Raw genomic sequence first — 18089 nt, forward strand, 5'->3', positions numbered from 1 at the left:
TGGTGAAATCTTTCTTTGTTAGCTTTTTATGTTGATTTAAAAAAAGCAGTTCAGTATCTGAGCCATTTAAAATCAGTTATGGATTCCACCCTTCTAGCATATCTTTTCCCATGGAGCTATTTAATAAAATTCCTATTACCCGTAACTTTTTAAAGCAGCATTAGCTGTAGTTTCACATTAATTTAGTTCTTCTTGCAAAGGTCTCTGCATCAAAGCAGCTAAGTCTGGTAGGGGCTGTCTGCAGGGCACTTGCTCCAGTCTTTCGCCATGTCCTTTCCTTCTAAATGGGATAACAACAATATATGAATTTTCTTGGTTTCCCCATTCCAGCTTTTGCGCGCTGTTTCTGAAAATAAGTTCAGCTTTGTCAGCATGCAGAATGATTTGGTAACCAGCCAGTCTGTTCTGCTCCCAAACAAAAGGACCAGACCTGCTGTGCAGTGGAACACCAACTTTATTTCCACAGTCAATGACTTACACTATCAGAGCTCTCCAGCATCAGACCTCCCCAAGCCCAGGGCCAATCTTAGCTTTCAGTGTTTTAGAGTCAGTGTTTCTCCTACTACCTTTCACTGGGTGACACCTCCTTGCTTCATTTTTACTTATCTTCCTTCTCTTCTTCCTTCATTTTCCCTTCCACAGGGTTCTGTGCTGGCTTCTGCTCTTTTAGGTGACTGATTCAAAAGAAAAAGATGAAAAAATATTAATCTAGTAAAGTGAATCTTGCGTGTCAGATTCTTTAAGCTGTTGATAGGACCCTGAGGAACCAGTCTGAGGTGGGCACAGTAAGGACAACAAAGGTCACAACTCTTCTGACTCATCTACAAAGTGAATATTACCACTAACACACATGCTACAGTGCTAAAATGCACATAAGGAGTAGATATCCCTATTTTTTTCCCCTACATATCAGCTCAGCAGCATTAATGGCACCGAATGAAGTCTTTGTCGTCCACTGGGTTTCAACAGTTCCTGGTTTGCTTACTGCTCAGCCACAGTTCTGTAGTTTGTGCCTAAAGTAACTGGGAACCCCATGTAACCTCTGATTCAAGATTAACCAGGCTAAGGCCCATGTAGTGCCTGAGAACAGATGCTTCTAGCACAGCACCAACAGACGCAAAGGAATAAAGACTGGATCTAACAAAGTCATTCGCTTCTCAGCTGCTCTTTGAAGACGTTAGGAGGCTAAGAGGTGAAAAGATTTGCAAAGCTGACCCATTGCTTCTAGCCTTAAAACTAGACTGCAGCACACATTTAAACCCATCAGTATGTAGTGAGGGATGGGAATATTTGGCCACGGTTAACAGGGCTTTCAGATGATGAGTCACATGTCAGAGCTGACTGCAAATCTAAGGGGAAATTTGTGGTCCAATGACAAACGGCTTAGCCTGCAGCGACTGACAACCTCCAAGGAGTTTGCTGCTGACTGCTCAGACTCTCAGAACTTGGACATGATTGCTACAGGCACTAAGAAAGATGCACTTTCAAGAGATTGAAAAGTTCTGTAGTTTGAAGGTGGGTTTCCAGGGAAAACTAGATCTCCTAAGAAGAAGGATCAGAGAGAAGGAAAAAATAGGAGTCCCTGAGGATGGAGGAAAAGGTCTGAAGGCACAGATATGCTGTCTTTGCAAATCGTACTGTAGCTTCAGGGGGAGAACAGTGTTGAACTGATGCTTCTCACACAGGCTTATGAGCGTGAATGAAAATGCCATTCAGCTCTGAGATCCGTGCGCTTGCACAGCAAGTTTATAGAACAGAAAAGTAATACTGACTTCTAGCTTGACCCAGTAGGGCTTCTAAGCATACAAGGTGTCGTGTGATCTGCCTTCCACTTAGGTCACGTTGCAGGACAGGCCAAAAACACATGTCCCTTCACCTCCTAAAGTGAGTGAGGATGTGTTTACTTGGTATTGTGCCAAAGCAGAAAGGAAACACAGGACAGGACAGCAAGTGGAGTCACTCACTCACCTGTAGTCCACAATCCCTGTCTGATTCCGGTCCAGTTGGTGCACTAGTTCCCTAATTTGGACTCGATCCAGTGGAATGCTTGATTGCTAAGAGAAGAGGAGAAATGCTAGCAAACCTGGGTACGTTAAAGCAGAAAAATCCTCCATGTCAGACTGGGACCTGGTCGTCTTATTAAAAGGAGGAGATAGACTCCTTCATAGAAAAAAACGGGATGTAAAAATCCAGAGTGATGCTGGGGAGGATAAAAATAGCTTTTTTTCTTCTTTTTTTTTTCTTTTTTTTTTTTTTCTTTTTGGTAAGGATGTAAAATAACATCATGGCAAGCTGACCAGTACTACTGATCCAAGCACCATAGTGGTTTTGGCAGGAAGAAACTTGTTTACTCAGTGTGTAGAGGCATGGATTTAAATGTCTCTTATTCACTTTCCCATAGCTGCAAGACATAATTATCTTTCAAGATCCTGTAGGTATATCCTATACAAACATCTGAGCTCTGTTGTTACAAGGCTTTTGTGATATTCTAGAGGTGATCCATAATCACTGATGCCCTCTGCAGTATTTACTGGATGTCACAGCATTTCTGTTGGGTCTTGCTGAGGGCTCAACTTTGCAGTGGGTAAATTTGTGAATTTAGCCTTCTAGTTGGAACATCACCAGCAGGGCTGACTGGTGGCTGTGGTGCTGCAGAGGGGTTTCCCCAGAGCAGTACCCTGTCAGGAGAGCCTCCTGGCCATGCTTTCAGGGGCACACCTGTATCATGGCTCTCCGGAAGGCTGTCACAGGGATCTTCATATTTCCATCCTTGTCAATTTTCTGAAAAAAGTCCCAGAGTCGCAGGTTGTGCTCATTCAAATATTTCTAAGAGAAGCAGAGAGAAAACACAGGCACAACCATGAGCTGAGACAGCTGCTGATGGGTGACACAAGCTCTCCTCTTATTCCTCCGCCTGTCACCCTGCCTTTACTCAGCCCATCCCTGATATAAATGAGTCCTTAACTCCTTATGCGGGCACCGTCAGAAGAAAATACATTTACTCAGGCTAATCCCATTCTTCTCAGTTATACCCTCTCCCTCGAAATGGGTCACAGCAGTAAACCTATATCCAAGCTTATTTGGTCCTCATCCCACCAGCACCACTTGGCTAGGCTGTCCAACCTATGGACAGTCCTTCCCTGATCACTTTCGTGCTCTTCTCTAATTCCTGTCTGCCCAAAGGAGAACACGTCTGAGTGCCATAACTATTAAAAACTGCAAAGCATGCTAGTGTGTCACTAGCCATGAATGACAGAGGCACTGTTTGATGTGAACTAACAGCCCAAACTTTTACTTAATTTCAGCTGAAGCCATGTCTACAGCAACGTCTCACCCAATTAGCTGAAAATCTGCACAGCAGCTAGAAAAGCACAATGAAGCTGGTAAAGCAGAAGTGTTAGGAACTCAGCGGTGCTCCAGTGCCTTCCAGCAAGGAGGACAGCACCATCTGCTGCTCTCCGTAAAAATTACAGGCCTTAAAAAGCCGAGCCATTTCAGTTTAGAACAGGTTTTGTTTATATTACCATAGCCTATTTTTACGAAGCGCATTCATTCTGATGCTAAATCACAACTGTCAGGAAGGGGTCTGTGAGAGTCAGCTGTTGTGGTGGGCTGGGTGAGCAGCATGCACGCTCCTTTGGGTCAAACCCGAAATCCACCAGTTTGTTTTCCGCAGCTAGCAAACATCTACTCAGACAGAAATGGCAGACAATGCTTTTCAGTGATTACAGCACTTAGGGCTTGCTTATATTTTCATCTTTGCCATTGCTTTTTGAAAACTGTCAAACTGTACAGCTCCTCTTTGTATTCTCAGCTGTAGAAGAAATAATTTGGATGCGCATTTTAAAGGGAACTGTGTGGATGAATGATGTCATACAAAGGTATGGGATGATTATTGCTAAATCACAACTATGCTAATCAAAAACCACTTTTTTTTTTTAGACCAGTTCCCTCAGATCCCAAGGCATTCGTCTTCTGAAAATCAAAGGATTTGCTTATCAATCTGCATGGAATAAGATAAATGAACATGCAATAGTGATTACGAATATACTTTTCTGAAGGAATTTGACTGAATTTCCCACTTGGAAGAAAGCTTACCCCTTCCAACCTCCCTCCCTCCAGGTGCTTGGGGCTTGTGTACTGTGCACAGGGGAGCTGCGGCCAAAGTTCAGTAGCTCACCTGAATCAGTTTCATAGGACTTGGGTGTTGCTTGGGGATCTTGGAGATACGGCCTTCAACTTCACCATAGATGACATCTAGTTCAGGACGTATTTGACATACAAAATCCAGCAACTTGATAAAATTTTCATTCACCAACACATTCTGGTTCATAGGAGGAAGGAGATTGCAGTCAGCGTGTATGCCCAGAGAATGACAAACACTTGCTTTCATTAACAAATCCATCTACAGTCAACAGTAAGCATTCTCTCCTAAGGGTGCTGCCATTTCCCATTTCTACTCTTCACTTTGAGGAATCCCACAGAAGCCCAACCCTAAATAACTGTTCTCCTTCCTTCTCTTTTCTCATGTTTGAGTTAGAAAAGGATCTAATAATTTATGTAGAAATTAATTTGATGCAAGGTAGATGTACATTAGGTAAATGTCTCCACTGAAGACCTCTTATGTTGGGTGATTCTTGTTCACCCCTGATACCCCTATAAGACCTCAGACTCAGTTTTCTGTTTTAGTACTTATAGAATGGGCAGCAGCACAGTGTCCTGTTGTAGGGTTTTGTGAAGTTGGAAAGTAAGCTAGCAGTAAAATATTGTTGCCACTATAATTTATTCTTCCAAATTCCTTAAATTATAACAAATTTACACTCATCTTGACTGATATTTTGAAAACATAGCTTAGATTTTGTTCATATCTGTGATGGTAGGAAAATATAATTGTTCATATATTATGTTAGTTACATATTTAATTGTGGGAAATTTCAAGGCAGTTCTGTATCAGGAAAGTCATGAAAGCTTCTCTTTTCTGACACTGTAGGAAGTTCCCATGGCATCAAGCACAGTATTTTCCCCTGAAGTATGTTTATAATGTATCCCAATGAATTCTTACAGCGTCTTTTTAGCTGAAGATTTCTACATTGCAGTGAGGTCTTGATTGCAATTGCTTGAGGACAGTCTTGAACTAGTCTGGGTCTGGCTGGGCTTACTGGCTTTCATTCAGAATCAACTCTTATGGGTGCAGAGTGGCTCATTGATGAGCTCCCTGCAGAGTGCAGGGTAAGAGGGCATCTCAGTCCTGGGAGCCCAGCACAAGCTCTGCCTGCAGCCAGCTTTCTCCAAGGCTTGCCAGCCTGGCCAAGACCCCAGCAGAAAACCAGCAGACGTCCAGTGTGAGCTCAGAAGATGCACATAACAGCAATGTGCCTGGCCTGACAAACCTTGCTGGGGTCACCTGGAGGGAGCCAGGTGGTGTATTTCTGCATCTTTGACACAGTCAGCCAACAGCTTGGAAAAAACAACGCATGGGCAGCCGCTAAGTAATGGCATTTTCTTTTGTACTACGGTGGGGAAGATGGGTATGTTAGCTGCTTTGATTCATGCCTCCCATAAAATATTTGATAGCCAGTAACTGCAAGCTGAAGCTCTATAAAGAGTAGATTATGGAAGGATTGTGGGGAACAGTTGTGCTTAGAAATGTTGTCAGAAACAATAAACTACATCATTAAAAATGCGCCTTTCTATCGCTTCACCTTTGCTAACGCTGTCAAACCCATGCAGAAGTTTCTAGATACGATCCTTATTTGAAATTCTTCTTACAGACACACTAATTATTCATTCTTTGAAAGTCAAGATAAACTTTTATCACTGGGAAAAGGGGCAGAAAAGGCTTTTGTTTATGTCTTCCCTTAAGTTTCCTGTTAAAGATTACAACCTTTGCTAAATTCTTAAAGGTTTAAGACAGCAGCAGATCTTTGGAGATGTGTATTTGCAGATATTCTGAACTGAAATGCAAAACTTCCTGCATCACAGCTGGAAGCAAGTCTGCCAGAGAGATGAGGCATTTACCTACAAACATTTGATTGGGATCCTGTAATGTCATCATCAGTTCATGCCATCGACTTTTTATCTTAAGAAATGCCAGGTAATTTAGACTTTTTGAGGGGTAAGGACACAAAACCATCACTTAACCCTGAAAAGCAGAAATACATCAGTGAGATTTTAGTTGTATTTAGGACTCGTAATGTTAATCAACTCCTTGCCTCAAAATTTCTCAGGTGGCTCCTTTTAAATAAATGCATTTCAATAATTTGATTGCTCAGAATTTAACCAAAATATCTTACTCTTTCCAAGTTGATGAATTGTTTAGATTATTAGTAACTTAACTAACAGAACCATGGATACTATAATGAAGTCGTTTATCCACACACAGCCTGTTTTAGTTTTCTTACGTAAAATGAGGCCTGACTCCTTGCAGACTTGGCAAATAATTCTCTTTGATGTTAATTTATGCAGAAAAAAATGTCTGCCCTAGAGGAATACCCACTCTTCACTCTTTCTGTGTCTGTCATTTTGGAAGCAGCACATGAGGTTCCGACAATATGTCACACCACCACCATCCAGCTCCAGAGGGAAATGCATACTAAGATTTGGCCTCTCTGATTTTTTTTTTTTCATTCCACATTAGCTTCTATTTATTTATTTATTTATAATAAAATCACTTTGCTTTCAATGCATCTTTCTGCTCCTCTACATCGTGACAGAATATCAAAGCACTTTATGGTATCTACCATCTCAGATTACCCTGGAGGGAGACAGAATTCATCCTCCACTGTGAATTCATTTCTTGCTTTTGCTCTGCTACTGCAAAATGGGAGTGGAACATGGTGGTACTAGAGGTACATCTCTTCAGAGCTAGGCTAGAGTCCTATAATTTCCATGTGGTTCCCAGAAGGGCTGCCGTTTTTATCAATGGCTGTGCATAAATGAAGCAGGCAGCAAGTCTCAGAACAGTTTTGGAAGGGGGCAGCTCTGGGATTCCTGTAGTTCCTAAAAATGTATAGTGTATGGACTTTGAGGCTTTCCAGCACATAAGCTCTTACTGAGATGTTGATCTCCTCCATCATGGAATTGGGGTTCTTTCTGACTGATATAACTAGCGCAGTGGCACCCTCCACGGTCAGGGGATTATTGGCCATCTGTGGGAGAAGAGATGTAGACAGGCATAGTAAGAGTGAGGATTTCATGCAGGAGGCATGCTGTACCCTTATCAGTGACTCTTTCTTCCTGTCCTTCAGTAGGTCTGTAGAATAACTCTGGTCCCTTGTGATGGGTTTGTTCTTTATTTCATGACCTCGTCTCTGTCACCCAAAACTCTGCACTGCAGCCTCCCAGTGGAGTTGCCTTCTCAGCCTCCATCTGCCTCCACGTGTGAAGTTTGCCATGTCAGGTCCCTTACATCTGTTGCAGGGGCGTATTGATGTGGGTTGTGCTCAGCCATGTGATGGGGAGAGGCTGAGGCAATGGACTGCATTTGAAGATGTGCTTGCTATTAAAGTTCATCTGAATGGGGAGTTTGCAAGGATGGTGATGTTAAATTTGGCTGAGAATCCAGCTCATAAGCAAGCTGACTTTTCTGAGCTGAATTCCTACAGAATGATTTTGGATTGAGAAGACGTACTAGCTTTCAAGCTTAACCTTTCAAGCTAGTTTGGCTGTTCATTCAGCTTTGCCCCATTTCAGGATTATTGATCCCTAGCTTACTAGGAGGCAATTTTGGCTTTCTTCTTCCAGGACTTGATAATACTCCTTGGGGATAATACTACCAGTACCTCAAGGTAGTGCTGTGGCATTGCTCTGGTGAGGCAGTGGAAGTTATATATGAAGAAATATATGAAAAAGCCCTGCCTGGGCTTTGTTTTACCTTCAGGACTTCGAGTTTTCCATTGACTTCAAGGCCCCTGCAGAGCTTCTTGGCTCCCTCATTGTTGATCTGGTTGTTGCTGATGTCCAGGTGAACCAAAGTGCTGTTGACTTTGAGAGCTTCTCCCAGGGCCTGTGCTCCCTCATTCCCAATGCTGTTCCAAGAGAGGTTGAGGATTTTCAGTGCACCATTGCCCTCCAGGAAGAGAAGAAAGATCTCAGCTGCTTCATGCCCACCATGTGTACCACTCTACCCTTTCTTGCCTGGATGAGACAGAAGCATCTCTGAAGTCACACCCAGCCCAGCCCCAGTGAACCCAACGGCTCTGCAATGTCACCAGGGTCTCTCCATCCATGTGAGTCACCCGTCCTACTCACTGCTTTAGTTCTTCTCCTGGCACTGACTCCTGCTGTCAGTAGGATGAGCCTTGCTAGAGCTACTGAACCCTGCTCAGACCTCAGGGATGTGCATTCCCAGTCATTTTTTCAACCAGGGTGTCACAAAACAGGAGTGTTCCTACCCTGAGACCTGTGCCAAGTGCCACTGTCCCCTTCCTCTTCAGGTGGTTCCAGCTCAGGTCCAGAATCTCCAGTGCCGTGTTGTTGGCTAAGAGAGAGAAATGGAGGTGTTAGCTCCTGAAGAGTGGTCTGGACACAAATGCTGACCCATAGTTAGGGGCAGAGAAAGTTTGCTGGGGATTCAGCCTTGGCCTTCATTAATTGATGTAAGAGGAACCTGTACCTACAGAGTCTTCCCTTCCACTGCATCCACAGAACAGAGAGTGGCTGCTGGTCACAAGCGGAGAGGGAAGACAGCCTTTTCTGACTTAATCACAGAATGAATTATGAAGTAGGGAGGGAGGAAGAGAGTGGAAGGATTTCTTCCACCAGTAGACACTGTCTGTGTTTCCCACTGTGAAAAACGTCTGGATTCTCCTTGCCACATCTAAAATACCAAGACTTGCTCTGCCTGTGTTTGATTAGCAGAGGAGAGGAATTCAGCTTCCTCTAGTAGCTGTGCCCAGCTGTATATGTGCCGGTGCCAATTCACATGCAGAGCACACCTCGCAGTGTAAATTCCACTTAGAGCAGGGTATGTGCGAATTCATTCGGGCCTGCTGTGACACTGGGAGGGGTAGGACTTGCTGCCAACGCTTCTCATTCTCAGACAGAATTTCTCATCCAGATTTTCCATGGATGGGAGGATGGACGGAGGCAGATGGTGAATTTAGCTGGCTTAAAAATATTCCCTTAAAAGAAAAAGGAACACAGAAAAGTAACAGATTCTGCAATAATCTTCGCAGCTCCTGCCTCAAGTGAGCTGGAGGGAATGAAAGAAGGGGCGTAAGGCCTTCTGGTTTGGAGATGCATTTTTCTGGGCTGGGAAGGTCACGAGGTTTAGCACTGATGCTTCAGTGCCCTGCAGGCTTGTCCAGGGCAGGAGCACAGTGCCTTGTGTCCCTCACTGCAGATTCATCTTTTAAAGACACTGACTGCAGTTAGAAGCAGGTTCATGTCAGTGGGAGAAGGAAAGTGCTGATTAATCTGAAGGCTTTGTATTACTGGAATGCGTAAGGCACACAGCATGCTCTGGTCACAGGCTTGTGGCTGTTACAATAGCAGGTGTGTTGGGAACACTGAGGGAAGAAATACCATCAGATATTCCTGCAAGGCCTTCCCAGTGCACTAACAGCACCTGAGATTCCTGAAAGATTTTTACTGTTATTTTTGCTTTCCCTCTCCAGGGCTACTACACGCTCTGGAACTTAACTTTGACCAGCTAAATAAGGCAACTTTATTTTATTTCTTTCTAACCTGTTTCCCTTGCTGCTTGCTGTACAATGACTCAAGCCATTAGGGTTTGGGCTATAAAAAAAAATAAAATATCTTCTGATATAGAAATCAAACGTAGTTGCTAGTCACCTGTGCTGATGAGGGTGAGCAGGGGGACCAGCCAGGAAGCCCTAAGTCCAGTATTTTGCACTACCCACCAGGTCATGGCATGGGACATTTTGCTGGAGGAGGAAATACGTGTTCACTGTGCTGACCCCATCGTGTCCCCCAGTAAGCGTGCTGGCAATCCTGCCTCTGGGGGAGTAATGGATTAAGTTACCGAGCATCTGTCCCAGGAGCTGTCCTCCCTTCTCAGAGAACTCATTGTGGCTGAGATCCAGCTTCTTCACTTGGTAATTGCCCTGAAGAGACAAATGTGCAGGGAGAATGAGATCTTCCAGCCAGCTGCAGCCAGCTGCCATGCTGAGGCCCCCACATGAGGATGAAACAGAAGGGTATCTAACACATTGACATCTCCAGCACATGGGGGTTCATCAGCATGGAGATGGCAGCACTGTGTACCCCGAGACAGAGCTTTGTCAGGCATATAACATCACAGCGAGTATCTTTCCAAGACAGCAAAAGCAATGGGGCTTTGTGTTGTGCAAACTTCCCTTACACAGCTCATGTCTGGTCTGCAGCACATCCTGCAGCTGTTCTGCCCTCCCCCCTATTTCACTCTCACCACTGCATCCCAACCAAGAGCACTTCCTGTTATCAGTCCAAAGCTTCATGGCAGCTTCTGGTGGTGCCAATGGTACTTTGAAACAGGAACTAAGAAGAGAAGTCAAGCTTCTTTTTGCTGAAGAATTTCAAAATGTTGTGAAGCTGGGCTACTTATGTGTCTCAAAAATTTGGTATCACCCAGATGTTCTTCTGTTGTTGTTACACAGCCCTGAAGGTTTGTTTCTCAGCCAGACTCACGCAGCTGTCCTGAGGAAATGTTAATTCAGTCTATCCTTCCCTCTGTCCTCCCAGCTTCCCTCATTTCTGAATTAAGCAAGAGGCACTTAGCAGAATTATGCCAGGAAATCATACAGGCATTGCCACGTGAAATCATGCCAAGTTCAAGCAACTTCAGGACAAGGAGTCTTCTACACAGCCAGGGCTGCAAATGACCTTGGATTGCAGGTAACTCACCATCAATGCCTCAGCAAGGCATGATGCAGCCTCCTCTCCAAAGTTGTTTCCTGGTGAGGAAAATCTGTGTTAACAACGTGCTGAAATTTCCCTTGGCGTTGAGTTGGGGTTTGCAGGAGACTGAGCTTTTAGGTGGAGCATCCAGTTAATCATGGCCCATATCAGGCTTTGATAAGTTAGTCATTACTCCAAACCACAGAGGAAAATTATCCCAAGATGTAAGAGAGACACAGCAATTGTCTAAATTTCTCACACAAGACTGGTTTTCAGAGGTGCTGGAGGTTTAGCTGGCCAAATATTTATTTTGATCACATCACAAAAATCTAGATTTCCACACTGTCACTCTAGGTTACTGTCAGAGCCATAACTGAGAGTCTGACTAATGTTCTTGGGATGAGAGACTGAAATGAAACCCACGGTATTTCACTTCCACTGCTACCCCTGGGTGCGTGCAGCCCACCTGAGAGCTGAAGAGCATAGAGATAGGATGCGTTGTCCAAAAGCAAACTGGCAATGGCTTCAGCTCCTTCTGTGCCTAGGTGGTTATTGGATATGTTCTGGGAGGAAACAAGGAAGGATAAGGAGGATGAGCCCAGAGAATGAATTAGCCTTATTGTGTCTATAATGCCCAAGATATTAAGGGAATAATGCAAGATCAGCAAAAAAAGAAGTGCCAGCCAGGCAGTAATTAATAAAAGTTACAGGTGTGTTTGATCCCTGATCCTTCCTAGCAGGAATGAAGTCCTAGAGCCATCAGTTTCACATGGATCATTGTCTTCAGTGAACCAAGAGGCATTTGGCCAAGTATCTTTTTTTCCAATGCAACACATCCCATGGCCTAGTAAAATGCATTTTGCATACCCCAGATTCAGAGTGAAGGAACATTCCTAAGGATTTATATCTGAAAGTTTTGCATTACTCCCTTAATCTATTTACAAAACTTTCCCCATATCATGCTGGAGAATAAAAGTTCCTGACCGTAACATATTTTCCATTGGCTAAGTATGACCTAGAAAGACCCAGTTCTGGTAATTATTGTCACATCTGCTAATGAAAAGAACAGTTCCAGGCTCCCAGGCTCTGGGAGCCTCACCAGGCTCATCACGTGCATGCTTCCTCTTTTCAGAAACTTGCACATTTTAAAACTCCATGAGCATAAAATATGACTTTCAGAATGTGAATCTTTTTGCATGGACGCAACGGTTATTTGGTTCAAACTTGGAATGGAATGAATTGGGTTTCTTTCATGAGATTCCTCAGATGATTGAACTTGGTGAGCAATACATTTGGCTAAACACTACGTCAGGTTGGGTACCAGTTCCTGAAGGGAGCAATTCTCTCGTAGCATCTCTGCCATGTATATGGCTCCTTCTGCCAGAATGCCGTTATCTTCCAGCTCTAGGTGGGTGACAGTTGCATTGGACTGGGAAGACACAAAGGTAAAAAGAGACACACAAAAGACACATTAAAAGTGACTGAAGTGGGTAGTTTCCTTAGTTCAACAGACACTGGACATTTCCTCCAAACCCCTCAAGGCGTTGCAGGTCCTGAGCAGGACAGTGGTCAGGAGACATGGCATAGCTAGAGCAGTGGAAGATGGCATACAAAAGAGGGACCCTTTTTTGGAGAGGCTTTGAGTAGGTAGGGCTTTCCATTGCTTTTTGCCAGCCTGGAGAGCCAGGTTCAGATCCAAGCTCAAATTGCCCAGACAGGCACCCTGGGCCTGTCCATTGAGCAAAACTTGGGGTAACTCCAGCAAAGGCTGGCAGTTGCCACACAAAGCTTTCCTGTGCAGAGGATTAGAAATATAATGGAGGCTCGGGGTTCCCTTGTGGAAGGTAGGACTTTTTCTCCTACACTGTGTATTCAGTTGTGGCTTCCAAGGCTGAGAGAAGCCTAAAATGTCTATTGTCATCAGCAGCAATGGTCCCAATCTTACTAGCTACTCACCACCAGAGCAATAGCAATGGCTTTGACACCTTTGGGTCCTAGACCATGATGGTTCAGGTTTATATAAGGCTTGGCCAAGTTCTGAGTGAAGTGCGAGACAGGCACCACCTCCATCAGCCTGCATGCTTCCAGATACAGCTCTGCACCCGTAACACCTGCAAAGGTTCTCCCAGGATCTACAGAGAAAAAATATATATTGATGAGTGGGGCACTCAGTGCTTGCCCTCCGTATTCTGAGATTTCTCCCAGGCACTTGACGCCCTCTGGGTTCAGAGGGTCCCCTGCACAAGGAACAGCTGACGAGTATGAGGCAATAATTCCCCAAAGCAATCACTCTCACACAGGTTTCTTGGCATTTTTGTGCTAAGCACAGGACTTGCCCCAATATCTGTAACACTTCCTGATGCTGGAAAGTTGAAATGAGGAGCAGAGATGTTCTTACCTCAGCATCCACGACAACGTGGGAGATGGGGATAGCCTGCCAGTGGTCTGCAGAGAACTAAGCAGCCACCTCAACTGAACTCTTACTCTTGGCCTTCACGAGAACCTTATTTTTTGGGTCTTGATTCATGACTCAAACTGAACTATCAACAAGCTGTGCCAGACTCATTGCTTCAGGCCCTAGGTAAAGTTTTACATGGTGGAGCCAAATTAAGTAACACTATGCAACAACAGAAGGGTTTCACTCTTTGAAAGTTATCTTCCCTCTGCTTCTCCACATCCCTTCATCCCACACCTCCGTGAGTTAATGTATTCTCCTTGCTTCTCCATTTGGCATCTCTAGCTTCTCATCAGTCTGCAATATGACTAAACCTTTCTTGGTGTAATTGAGAATTTCTGACATCAGGCAAAAACATTTTCATCATTTTTTTTTTTTCTTTTAAATTTTAATTGAAGCATACCGCTGATATTGCCAGCAGAGCTAGGGCAGCTCAGAACATCTTGGCTTACGAACAGCAGAAAGAATCCCAGCATTCGCAGCTTGGCCACTGGGTGTTGTTGACACAGCTGCAGTGAGACATATCAATGCAGCTGGCGGCTGCCTTTCCATAAAAACCTGTCATTTGGAATTCCTTCATCAAACCCCATACTTAGAGCTCATATTTCTCCATGTTGTTATATGCTTCCAATGGTCTGACCTCAAGACAAATTCTCTTCTCGTCAAAACCATTTTTCCAGTTCAAACTAAGGCCTCTCACAAAAGTTTTTTTCCTTGCATTCTTATTTTATTTTTTTAATTTTCCTTCCATTTATAACAAATCAGCAAGCACTCATCCTAAATTATAGGCAAGTCCTACTGTGACAAAAATGAGTGCAAGACTTGTTTAGCCAGAGGACTGACTTCACTGGGCAGCAGATAAGAGCAACCAGCACAGTCTAGGACAATCGTGGCAAATCTGTGGCATGCAGACCACAGCTGGCACGCAGCATTTCATCAGGAGCACACAAACAGGGCCTGAGGCCCAGCCCTGGCTTCAGCTAGCTGGTCTGGTAATGCTGGTTATTAAGGACTAGAGGAGGGAGGAAGGCACAAAGGAACAGGCCTATATGCAGGAGTTGAAGGAAGATGCTTGGTGTCAAAAGGAGAGCTCCTAGAGGGAAATTCATCCCCCCTGCCTTTCTCAATGGCCAGATAAGGAGCGGATGTCAGGACCCTGCTGGGGTCATTTGTGTCTGTGCCCTTCACTTCTGATACATACCTGTTGGTAGGTGCAGCACTGACTGCGAGGGGAAAAGCTAGTGAGGACAGATGAATAGAAAATATTCACCTTTGACTTCTAGGTCAATGTCAGAGCCTTGTGTGGCCTTCTCTGCTGGGGCTTCGGGCGGCGACAGAGGCTCTGGAGTCTCACTGGTGTCTGATATCTCCTCATTCTGATCTGCTGTGAAACCAAGCAGATTCGTTTTGTCAGTGCCAGCACATTTGTGACTCCCAGCACGTGACAGAACTTCCTGCAGCTCCCACTGCACCCCTCTTCAACAAGCTGCAAACGAGCTCCTTCCCCAGTACGGCTTTGTGCCCACCGCTCCCCGTGCTGCGTACCCACATGGTGCTGGCCCTGGCGTGGGGACGGGCTCATGTCTTCACTCCCCATTGAGCTGCCTTCCTCCCCTTCTGCAGTTTTGGAGTCTGTCAGACAACAGCAAATTTCTCCTCTCCATCCCACTTTCCCACAAACCTACAAGCCAAAGCCCTGCCAGCTCCTTTCAGCTCTCCTGAACTGCCTCACGCTTCCCCAGGCCCTGGCAGGACACTTGGCTGCCTGTGCTATCAGGCTGGGAATGCTTTGTTGTACTCCTCAAGCAGGGCAGAAGTGTTTGAATGCTATTGTACGTTGGGATTGAGTGTAACCAGACCCACTGGAAGTGGTACAGCTGCTCTTGCCTACAGGTCATAATTTATTTTACACTGAGAGAGAAGGAGAATTCGGAAAATTCCTCTTTACGAGGAATAAATGCATACCAGAATCAGGAATGGTTTTGCCAAAATCATTCCTGGTGAATAACTACACTTTTTCTTTCTTCCCCTACTCTTAATCTTTACTTGATTCCCTGTCACTGCTTTTACCACCTTCTTCCCTTACTCCTTACTTCCCTTTAGAGCTCCAGGCTGTTGACCTGTCGGTTTGTGCCCTTCTGGGTGTCATTTAGGATTGATGTATGACATGGAGCTTGCAGTTTGGCTGTTCACTCAGACCTGCTTGAGGGAAAAAACTGGCCAGCTGGCACCCACATCACAGCATTTCAACCAGCCCTGCAGCTCCTTCATTAAGGCCTTTTCCTTCTGCCAGACTTTATTTGTTCAAAGAAAGGGGTTTACTTTAGCATGAGAAATGCAAAAGAAAAGGTAAAAATAGGTCTAAATCCCATGTAAAGAACTCACCCAGATTTGGAATACTATGATAGTACCCACAGATCCTTTTTCCTCAAAGACCCTACAATGCTGGCCATCCACAAACTTCCTAATCTGAGGGGCAGACAGCCTGTTTGTAGGCTATGCAAAACCCATCCAGATTTTATTATCTGATAACTGGGCTGTCCTGTGTCCAGCCAACCCTGCACTGCATGGACTGAGCCTTGCAAGGCAGATCCAAAAGTGGTCCCCCCATCCTTGTGGAGCTGTAGGAATTAACACTGATTCAGATATTTATACTGGTAGGGTGTTATTCAGGCAGATATTCAAAAAGCATTGACTCTCAATCATCATTGTTAGAGTAAACGCAGAGAAAAGAGGCAGGGCTGGAGATTATCACCCTCTCCTTTTCTGAGGCGTTGGGGCCTCCTGGTCAGCCTTCTTCAGGCACAGCTTTGACCAGCCATGAACCAGGAGCTAGGAGGGGAGGTCACTCCATGGTTTGATGCAAGACTGATACGGGATGCATCCAGATACCTGCAAAACCCTTCTGGTATGCTGGGCTACCAATGCCTATTCTCTGGGCACGTTATTTTATTTCATTCCCTCTTGTGTTGTACAAATATGTGATAAATCCCAGTGGCAGCTTATGCTGTGATAGCAAAGCTCTTTGTTGAACATCAGGCAGACAAATACATCAGAATAATAACTCAGCAGGAGCAACGAAAAATGGAGCATAGCATTTTGCAGCATGCAGACAAGATGATACGAATGTAAATGCTTAGATTGAAGCAACTTTTTACATTCATTAAGTGCTGTGTCACACTATATGGCTAGACACTAAACTAGGAGTATAAAGTGTTGAAGGAATCTATGAAGAAACTGCTACAAGATGCATGTGATTTTGTATGTAAGCAAGTTTTAAGCAAAGTATTTAGGAGCCAATCTTCTAAAAGTTATCGGCTATTGAAGAATGAGTAATGAGGCTTGTGTCCTGGTTTGGTCATCTAGCCAAGGTTATCAACTTTTTGTCTCCTATTTTAGGTCATGCCAATGTGGATATCAGAAGATTTCTAGATAAGTTATAAACAAATGTTAGATACTTGTGGGAAAATATAGATTTTTTTTTCCTAGTGTGAATAGTTTAGGCCGCCACCACCACCAAAAGATGCAAAGCAAAACAACCAGAAATTTTGACAATGTTTTGCCTATGGAATATGGCAGGATTAATAATTATACCAATCTCTTCATGGCTTCTATCAGTCAGATTCAGCCAGCATTTTACCCAGAATTATTAAATGCCATATGTAAGGAAAAACAGCAGCCAACTGTTAATTGACCAGATATTTCCTAATAATATTTTTGAAATTAATACTGTCCAAAAAAACCCAGAAGAAATATTAACTTTAATATAATCACTTGGGCTTGATAGCAGGTCACTAATTATGTCAGACTCCATTTACAGAGTAAAAACTTCAGGAGTTTATAGCCAAGAACAGAAGCCTGGTTTGCAGAAAAGCTATCTAAAAGGGCCTAATCCCACACATACAGTAAATTACTATTGCTGAATCCAAAAAAAAACACCAAACAGATTATCTTTATGGAAAAAGAAGAACAGATATTTAGTCAAATGCCATTCTGAAACAATGGAAGACATCCTGAGAAAGGATCTCATCTATTAGAGCAACCATCAAGGAAAATGACTACATAACACTTGAAAAATTGTTTTATGCTCTATTTAAATACAAGAAAACAAGAGCCAAAGAGATTTGTCTCATAAATTTGATTATTTTAAATTGTATTATGAAGGAAAATAAGAAATTAACTTGTAACGACTAAGTGACAACACAAAAAAGGCGTTAAACTTTGAGAAGAACTTGCTGGTAGCATTGGCAGCACGGTAATTACTGGAAGCAGATATGTAATATCTGTTTTAAAAAAGTCCTGTAGTATTAGTGAACACTCAGACCAGCCTATACAATGGATGAGCATTCCCACATATACTGGTACTGAGAAGTTTTGCTTTGAGATTTGAGAAATATAATTACTTATGCAATTAAGACAAAAGACTTATTAAGGCAATTACTGATATTTCAATGAAGAGTTTGTATTTATTAATAAGGAAAATGCTTAGCACTAGCATAACTAGTAACTCTTGGTGCATGCTAAGAAGATCTCAATTGCTTTTCAGTATTTCTTTGCTTTACTTCAATAAATTAACTGTACCTTGAAAGTTATCAGGGCAAAAAGCCAGTTCCCCTCACACTGCGACTAAGTCAGCCAAGTATAAAATTTGATGAGGGAGCAGTACAGGAATAGTCACATTAAACTAGAAAGTCATGCCAAAATACTACAGACCCAGACCTTAACTCTAGTTAGCACATTCACAAAATCATCTTGCCACCTTCAAAAGTCTGCCCATCCTTCTAGGCAAGGGAGG

General features: G+C 43.7%; 1 protein-coding gene across 1 annotated transcript; it reads right to left on the bottom strand.

The window, feature by feature from the left end:
- Positions 1-467: 467 nt before the first annotated feature.
- On the bottom strand, positions 468-18056 carry LRRC74A (leucine rich repeat containing 74A). The gene is made up of 14 exons (XM_068683127.1): positions 17876-18056; positions 14565-14678; positions 12796-12971; positions 12161-12268; positions 11306-11402; positions 10846-10895; positions 9986-10067; positions 8394-8479; positions 7874-8068; positions 7053-7148; positions 4181-4324; positions 2719-2826; positions 1969-2054; positions 468-674 (listed from the first exon to the last, which is right to left on the bottom strand). The coding sequence occupies exons 3-14, from the start codon at positions 12907-12909 to the stop codon at positions 599-601; spliced, it is 1242 nt and encodes a 413-aa protein (XP_068539228.1). The 5' UTR covers positions 12910-12971; positions 14565-14678; positions 17876-18056; the 3' UTR covers positions 468-598.
- Between the last annotated feature and the right edge of the window lie 33 nt (positions 18057-18089).

The sequence above is a fragment of the Anas acuta genome, chromosome 5 (assembly GCF_963932015.1).
Source record: "Anas acuta chromosome 5, bAnaAcu1.1, whole genome shotgun sequence".
Taxonomy (NCBI): domain Eukaryota; kingdom Metazoa; phylum Chordata; class Aves; order Anseriformes; family Anatidae; genus Anas; species Anas acuta.

Coding starts and splice junctions, on each gene's coding strand:
- LRRC74A (XM_068683127.1), bottom strand. CDS start 12,909: ATGGAGGTGGTGCCTGTCTCGCACTTCACTCAGAACTTGGCCAAGCCT. Junction 8,480..9,985: donor GCTCCTGGGACAGATGCTCG/GTAACTTAATCC, acceptor TCTCTCTCTTAG/CCAACAACACGGCACTGGAG. Junction 7,149..7,873: donor GAAAACTCGAAGTCCTGAAG/GTAAAACAAAGC, acceptor CTTCTCCCACAG/ATGGCCAATAATCCCCTGAC.